Source organism: Pygocentrus nattereri, chromosome 10 (genome assembly GCF_015220715.1).
Source record: "Pygocentrus nattereri isolate fPygNat1 chromosome 10, fPygNat1.pri, whole genome shotgun sequence".
Classification (NCBI taxonomy): domain Eukaryota; kingdom Metazoa; phylum Chordata; class Actinopteri; order Characiformes; family Serrasalmidae; genus Pygocentrus; species Pygocentrus nattereri.
The window spans coordinates 2,188,706-2,197,500 of NC_051220.1; the positions used below are offsets into that span (position 1 = coordinate 2,188,706).

At 43.4% G+C, this 8,795-nt stretch overlaps 1 protein-coding gene across 7 annotated transcripts in view; it reads right to left on the reverse strand.

The window, feature by feature from the left end:
* Positions 1-515: 515 nt before the first annotated feature.
* The window catches only part of plekha1a (pleckstrin homology domain containing, family A (phosphoinositide binding specific) member 1a), a 31,676-nt gene continuing 23,396 nt past the window's right edge, over positions 516-8,795 (reverse strand). For 3 of the 7 annotated variants that reach the window (XM_037542137.1, XM_037542136.1, XM_037542139.1), the window contains exons 12-14: positions 7,131-7,171; positions 4,521-4,589; positions 516-2,892 (exon numbers count right to left, since the gene is read on the reverse strand). In XM_037542137.1, coding sequence (XP_037398034.1) covers positions 2,688-2,892; positions 4,521-4,589; positions 7,131-7,171 — 315 coding nt within the window. In that variant the 3' untranslated portion in view covers positions 516-2,687. Of the gene's footprint in view, positions 2,893-4,520; positions 4,590-7,100; positions 7,172-8,795 lie in introns of all 7 variants that reach the window. The other 4 variants (XM_017719350.2, XM_017719349.2, XR_005130832.1 and 1 more) reach the window with 4 other exon arrangements.

The following is an 8,795-nucleotide window of genomic DNA, read 5'->3' on the forward strand; positions in this document are numbered from 1 at the left end:
ACCAAGTACTACCCTGGCCCCCTAATTCTACTGTTTGTCCTCCTTATATAACTGCCGGTGTCCCTGGTGGTCTAGCAGCTAGGATTCGGCGCTCTCACCGCTGCAGCCCAGGTTCGATTCCCGATCAGGGAAGTCCTCTGTTTCTGGGGCAGTCATGGGCTGGAGGGTTAGGGAACCCTGTGACCGGAAGGTCGCTGGTTCAATCCCTAGAGCTGACAGCACATGACTGAGCAAGACACCTAACCCCAAATTGCTCCCCGGTGGCTGCGGGTAGGGCTGTCCACCGCCTCGGGCAAGTGTGCTCACTGCCCCCTAGTGTGCGTGTGTGCTCATTAGTGTTTCACTTCACGAATGGGTTAAATGCGGCGGCGAAACTTTCCCGTTGTGGGATTAATAAGGGTCACTTAATCTTAATTCCCCAGACCTGAACCCAACTGAGCATCTGTGGGACAACCTCGATCGTCATGTTTGCTCAGTGGACCCCCCACCCCCACCCCCACCCCCACCCCCAGCAGATATGGGATGCACTGCACTCAGCATGGCTCCAGATACCGGTGACAACCTTCCAGGACCTTATTGAGTCATTCCCAGTGCACACGGTGGTTACTCTGGATATTAGCGGGTGGTCATAATAATGTGACTCGACTGCCAACAATTAGCATTATGCCAATGAAGATGTGCTAACTGGTGGATACTAGGGTTAACATTACTCAACATTAGCCATGTTAGCATGTGTTACTGGGCTATACTTTTACTTATATATGGAAAAAGTGAGGTCTCGACAGCAAATGAGTGTAAAAAATGATTTAAAAACGAAGTTATTTTCTCCAGGATTAATCGACTTTCCCATCTAATAGCATCTAGTATTCATCCATTCCCAACATCTGCCTCAATGAGAGGAGCAAAGAACCTGCAAGAAACCTCTAGCAATGACAGTCATATCTAAAAATTATAATAACTCTTGTGAAATGACATGCTTTGTTGATTTGCTTGACGTGAAAATAAGCGAACACATCCTTTACAGGGAACAAACCTAAATATGTCAGTTTTACTGCACTTTCTACTTATTTGCCGAGTTTAACATACTGGAAAACGATAAACATATAAAATGTACCATAAATGTTGCACAGGCCACATTTTGTGTTTTATTCTCTCCAAATATGTTAAATTCAGCAAATAAGCAGTATTTGTGCATACAAATGTGCAAAAGTGTGTTCTCTGTAAAGAAAAATCAACAAAATATGACACAGCTAAAGGCACCCAAACGCTTGCATTTGACTACATATAAAAAAAACAAAAACAAAAGAAAATAAAACAAAACGTGACAAACAAAAATTCTGCTTTTTTTTGGTCCCAGACTCTACACAGGATATTGGAAGAAGACACAAGTTGTCAAAGTTGCCCTGTTCGCACCTGGCACTGCCCAGAGGAATTCCGATTTTTCAAAAAATTCTACATAATTAAATTATTAACAAGTAAATAAAGTAATTTCAAGGGTTTTAATGTGAATTTCTCCATTCTAGAGAAATTTGCAAGTCAAAAGTGTGCACAGTGGTATGGATAGGAACCCGACATCCAAAGCATTTAATGTCTTTAAAAGCTCCTACACAAAGTTATTACATGGAATGGCTTCATGCTTCAGCCGGATGTCTGACATGTTTTATGATAATTCTGAGATTAATTTTTGCTTGAAAAATACATTAAAAAAAAAAAAAAAAAAAAAAAGAACTCCGATCAGCTCTCAGCTTCATTATTAGAGCCAGACGGAGGAGAAAAAGGTGAGATGAGCTGCTTTTCCACCGTTTACAGGCTTTAGCGTCTGTTTGGCACTGTTGCCATGGTAACGCTGAATGATGGTCACGTGCATTGGGGAAAAAACAACATGAATTCCGATCTGAGCGTCACATTAAGGTCACATGGCCACGAATCAGATACGTATCTGATCTAGGATCACACATGAAAGTGGCTCAGGTCGGATTTGAAAAGATCAGATTTGTGTCCACACAGTCCTGAAAACATCAGATCTGAGTCACATTAGGGCAGAAAATCTGATTTGTGCCACTTTAACCTCCTAATGTGAACATAGCCTAAGTTTACACGTCCTCCACAGGGAACAAATTGAAATATTGCATTTTTTTGCTCATGTTTGTGCACAATTTCTATTGAGAAATGAACCATTCAACATAAAATGTGCCATAACTTTTGTACAGGGCACATTTTATATCTTGCAACTATTTACTAGGAAGGGAGATGAAGAAAGAAGCTATGTGGATCCTTTCATCTCTCCTGTGATGATGCAGGTGATCAAGGTGGGATGCTTTATTGTACGTGGTCAGTTGCGTCCCTGACCACCTTTGATGTCTGAGACGCACCAGACCACGTTCACAGCTGTACGCTGTGCCAGATCACATAAGATGCATGTTAATGCCAGGCGTGAACGGGGCTACTTCATGACAACAGCGCTCCCTTCTCCTTTATTCATCTTTCCATTCCATCCTTTCTGATGCATCACGCTATGATTGACATATGCAAATCAGATTCTTACAGTGGACCGCGAGGGTCTCCGACATATAATTCAGAAGTTTAGACCTGGCTAACGGGTAGCTCGCCATCATCCAGGTCAAGAGGAGGAGACGGGGCGTTGCGCAACCCAAAACTGCTGCGCCGTCGCCATGGCGACTCGTGAGTCACTTGGACAGGTGGGTCTCTTGTAACGACAGGCGGGCGTGTTGCCGGGGCAATGGTAGCAGGCTCATGAAGTGCTCGCTGTCCCATGCCAGTCCGCGGTGTACCATGCCACTCTGGGTAGGCTGGCATGGCAGGGCTGGCTTTCCAGGGAGCGGGGCCAAACGAGGGTGCACAGTAGAATGAGGAGGAGCCAACAGTGTTCCCCTAGAGACAGAAAGAGAGACAGATTTTTCGAAATTATGAGGTATGAGAGACGATCAGTGAGACATCTGAATGGGGGGGCGATATACTTGCACAAAGTTGAAGTCATGCAGCAAAGACAAAAACACCCTGGATTAGTTTATCCTGGGGGAGATACTGTAATTTAACTGACCAAAAGGAATCAGTGATTTTAATCCAGTTTCAATCTAAAATGTTCATAAGTCTGGCTGTAATAATTTAGTCATTCGCTGAACCCAGAGCTCCCTCAGTAAAATAAATTTCAGTATAATAGTAGTGAAAAAAGCTGCTAACAGACACTGTCATGGTGTGCACCGTGTTGTTATTGTTATTGAGTGTCGTGCAATACTGACGTATATGTGGGCTACAACCTTACAATTTGGTCCAATTCTTACAATTTGAAAAGTTACAGAAACACTTTGTCCTGTACAAATCCCTCAGGAAAGTCCGATCCGGAGAGTAACTCATCAGGTAACACGGAGAGGGTCCACATCCTCTCCATGCAGGCTCTCCATTGGTGTACCACAAGACTCGATGCTGGGTCCGCTTCTCTGTTCTCTTTACACTAGTTCTCTTGGTGATGTAATGTCATCTCATGGCTCTCATATGTTCTTAGATGGCAGCTCAATCTAGCAAGACTGAGCTTCTATTCATCCCTGCAACTACAGGTCCTCATCATGATCTTGCCATCTCATTTCAGAACTCCGATTCTTCCATCTGTAGAGGCAAGAAGTCTTGGTGTGATTCCGGATGGCCAGTTATCGCTCCCGACTCAGATTGCGAACCTTACTCCGTCAGGCAAATTTCTCCTGTACAACATCCGGAGGACCAGGCTCTTCCTCACTTGAGAGGCCACCCAGGTGCTCGTTCAGTCTCTGGTCATCTCAAGGCTTGACTACTGCAACTCGCTCCTGGCTGGTCTTCCTATGCGGCCATCAAGCTTCTGCAACTCATCCAGAACGATGAGCATGGCTCGTCTTCAGTCTCCCCAAGTTCAGCCACGTCACCCCACTCCCTTGACTGGCATCCCATAGATTAAAACCCTGATGCCTACAGAGCTAAAAACAGACCAGCCCCTCCCTGAGAGCAATGGTCAAAGCTCGAACTGTACCACGAGCTATGAGCTCGACCCGCCATCCAAGACGTATGGAAGACAAGCATAAAGACTCTTCTCTGTCCTGGCATCCAGGGAGTGGAACGAACTTCCACTGACTCTCCGAAGACCGAGGACCGTCTCTTTATACAGCAGTTAAATGAGCACGGAGTTAAGTATTCACTGAAATGTATTTTATTGTTCTGTGTTCAACTTCATTTCTATTCTCTGGGTCTCGACATGGGCTTTTGTTTCTTGCAACATCTGAGCTCAGGACCGGCTTTCTCTCTAACCTACTGGTAACTAGCAAAGATACTTTCTCTAGATAGACAGAGCACTTTTTGTGGGTCGCTCTGGATCAGAACGTCTGCTAAATGCTGTAAATGCCTAACAAAATCTCCCCTGGTAAACCTAATCCAGCTCTAACAGTTGTTAAGAATACATTTGTTAGCATGTCCGAAGTACCACTGGCAGCAGTGGTCTTTTGAGAGGATTAAAAGGCAAGAAAGTGAGTGAGTACCAGACCCAGAGTGTGCAGTGCATCAGCTGAGGAATGTTAGCATGTGATACCAGCCACTGATTCCCTTCACTGCACAAACAACACAGAAAGAGAGATGCGACAGAGGCTGGAGACAGAGCAAGAACAGTTCATGTTAATACATGAATTCACACGGCATTTAAGGAATAGAGTGGCAAAAATAACACTACAGAAGGCTGTCTATAAAAATAAGAGGCTGACAGTAGTAGTTAATTAAGGCTTTCCCTGACTAAGAATATTCTTCGCTGACTATGAGGCCACATTTTTGACTAACAAGCATATTAAATAATTATATATAAAACTTGAAACTAGTTTGCACCCTTAACGAACACTTCAAAGTTATTGAGGATACTTTTTAAAGCATGAATGAGTGAAGTTTATTTTTGAAAGGCATTTTTCTAAAAATGAAAGATTACATTCCACCTTCTTGGAATGAAATTTTACAAATTTCCGCTCGCACCCAGACAAAGAAATTTTTTTTGTAAATGTAAAGAATTAACTGACTGACTGCTGCCGAGTCACTTTATTGACTTAGAGGGACGGTCCTGTTATAACGTACTATTACTTAATTGTGTGGTGTGGTAAAGAGACACAGAATAAAACTAAAAATTATACATATGGGTCATTCTACAGAAATGTCCACTTTCCTGTCTCTCCACAGGAGTCTCTGGTGTTACTGATCCTCATCGGTGTTGCACATAATAAAGGAAACACCAGAGACGTTTTTAGTGAACAATGCATTTTACTACACGGCTGCTACAGAACATCAAACCGCATGCTGTCAATTATGGAACAGGGCCTTGTCGTGGCAGAAGGGCTTGTGTGGTCTAGGGATCCTCAGAGCCGTCGGGAGCAATATGCCTCTGGTAGGGTCTCCCAGGGCGAACAGGTCTGGAGTGAAGACCCAGACTAACACGATCCAAAAAAAAAGGTACCATGAAAAATGGGCGCAAAAAAATAGTGTGTACCCAGCCCGGGATAGGGTCACCGGGACCTACCCCTGGAACCAGGCTTGGGGTAGTGTCCCCCGGCGAGCACCTGGTGGCCAGGCAGCCCACATAGCCCGGCCGGGCTCAGCCCAAAGAGGCAGCGTATATAGCACAGCACTTCTAAAGGCGTCTTATAGTAGTTAAGGTCATTATGCTCTTTAATAAGCGGTCTGTGTTGCTTCTTCCTTACAGAGTTACTTTAGTTAAAGTGCTTTTATGTGAAATGGGTCACTGAAGCAAGACAAAGGGGAATGGAAATGACTGCAGTGGTCTGGGTAAAAAGCTGACACGTGAAAGTTAACAATGAATCATTACAAATTCAAGGTATTAATAATTCAAATAATAAAAAAAACCTCATTGAGGAGCCACCTGGCAGTGAAGAAAGCAGGAGAAGAAGGAGAGGAGAAAGCGTTCAGCTTTAAAGCTGGAAATGTCACGTGTGTTTATTAGTCATATGGTTAAGTCATATACATGGAGAAGTGAGAGTGACTGTGCATTAGGGCTGCACAATATGCATAACACACTGGTGTTTATACACCGATCAGGCATAATATTATCAGCTCCACTTACTGTATAGCTGCACTCTGTAGTTCTACAGTTACAGACTGTAGTCCATCTGTTTCTCTGATACTCTGTTACCCTGTTCTTCAGTGGTCAGGACCCCCATGGACCCTCACAGAGCAGGTACTATTTGGGTGGTGGGTCATTCTCAGCACTGCAGTAACACCGACGTGGTGGTGTTGCGTTAGTGTGTGTTGTGCTGATCTGAGTGGATCAGACACAGCAGTGCTGCTGGAGTTTTTAAACACCTCAGTGTCTCTGCTGGACTGAGAATAGTCCACCAACCAAAAACATCCAGCCAACAGCATCCTGTGGCCACTGATGAAGGACTAGAGGATGACCAACACAAACTGAGCAGCAGCAGATGAGCTGTCGTCTCTGACTTCACATCTACAAGGTGGACCGACAAGGTAGGAGTGTCTAATAGAGTGGACAGTGAGTGGACACAGTGTTTAAAAACTCCAGCAGCACTGCTGTGTCTGATCCACCTGCACTAACCACCATGTCAGTGTTACTGCAGTGCTGAGAATGATCCACCACCCAAATAGCACCTGCTCTGTGAGGGTCCATGGGACAGAAAATGAGTTTCATGATCATAAACATATTGCCATATGCTTACAGTTTACTGCTGAGACACCATCTGAGATTCGGTTTATAGCTCAGGTTTGTGGAAAAATGGGTCGACTTTTAGTAGAAAAAAAAAACTGACTTCAGCTTCTTTTATTATAAAGTTTTAAAATGACATCACCCCTTTTTTATTTGCCAGGAAAGAAGACAGTTACAGAATGTAGCTTATAAAATATGCAAGTTATGAAGTAAAGAATATGACCGTGTGTTTTGGAACCAAAGGGGGCTCCACGGAGTTAAAAAGGTTAGACAAACAGTATATTCTGCAGCCCTGGGGTGTATTTGTGCATGTGAGCGCGTGCTTGAGCATGTGTGAGTGGCAGCTTCTCTTAAGCAGGACAAGGGTACAGGAAGGGGCGGGATAAAGGGGATGGAGCTCACATACGTGCTGCCTTGAGTGACACGTGGTGTGTACCTCTGAATACATGGGTTCGAATGCCTTCTGGCCTGACGCATCTGTAACAACACAGTGCACTCCATTAGAGAGAGAGAGAGCGAGAGAGAGCGAGAGAGAGAGAGAGAGAGAGAGCGAGAGAGAGATAGAGAGAGAGAGAGAGATAGAGATAGAGAGAGAGATAGAGATAGAGAGAGAGAGAGAGAGTGTGAGTGTGTGTGTGAGAGAGAGAGAGAGAGAGAGAGAGAGAAAGAAAGAGAGAGAGAGAGAGAGAGAGAGAGAGAGAGAGAGAGAGAGAGAGAGAGAGAGAGAGAGAGAGAGAGAGAGAGAAAAAGAGAGAGAGAAAGAAAGAGAGAGAGAGAGAGAGAGAGAGAGAGAGAGAGAGAGAGAGAGAGAGAGAGAGAGAGAGAGAGAGAGAGAGAGAAAAAAAAGAGAGAAAGAAAGAAAAAAAAGAGAGAGAGAAAGAAAGAAAGAAAGAAAGAAAAAGAGAGAGAGAGATGAAGAGAGAGACAGAGGAGAGAATGAAATGGATAATCTGACAAAAAAAAAAAAAAAAAAAAAGATCAGCTCCCAATTCAGGTAAAAAATACTGAGTTCTCTTACATCTTTTAAGTCCAAACCACTGCAGTCTGTGTGACATCCATCCCTGTGTAAATGAGGAGGCCAGTGGGCCAGAGACTCTCAGTGACTTCTCCCTTACCTGCTTTAAAACTCCTCCCTTTTCCCGATAAATGCAAACATTAAAGAATTTTTTTTTTTATTTGTCAACCATTTCCAAAAATGTCAGATATTCCTTTAAATGCTGTACACAAGCCAACAAACATTGCCGTGCTAATGAAATGATCTAGCTTCTTTAGATTTGCACTACAGCTACAAGGCTCAAATGTAACGGAAAGGCACTACGTCACCAGTCAGCATCACGCCAACCGCCTGCTTCTAGCTGTGCATCTTACTGTTGCTAAGCAACATTTCCATAACTGTCAATCAGCTGTGACAGCGAGGTGTCGTTTCAACATGTATAGGTATAAAACTGTCACACCTGTCATTCCCATGTAGAATATGATGTACTATTACCTAGCAGATAATAGAAAAAAAAATTAGCTAAACTTAAAACGAAACTAAAATTTATAACAATAAAAATAACTTCTAAGCTAATTCTGATCTGTGAAATTACAGAGAGCAATAGGGCTGAACAACTTGGGCAAAATATCTGGTAACACTTTATTTGGATGGTCCACTGTAGATGCTTTGTAAATGCTCAGTCTGCCTCGAAGTAAAATTCAAATAATCATCTGTTAAATGCAACTGAAGTACAAGTCCAGTGTGAAAGAGTTTAAAATCAAACCCTATTCCTAACCCTAACCTCAAGACTAAACCTACATCTACTCCTAACCACAATGGTGTTGAGAACCAACTGAACATCACCAGAAAGTTGGTTAATGATTTATGTGTCTGTAGAGCATCTATAGGGGACCATCCCATCAAAGTGTGACCAAATATCTACTCCGTCATATTTTCTGAGCAATTCTGTAACTTATTTATAGTCCAATTATTTACTATTTAATTAAATATTTTATTTACAATTATATACAACATAAGGCCTGTATCTTTGGGCAGTCGTGGGCTGGAGGTTAGGGATCTGGCCCTGTGACCGGAAGGTTGCTGGTTCGATCCCCAGGGCCGACA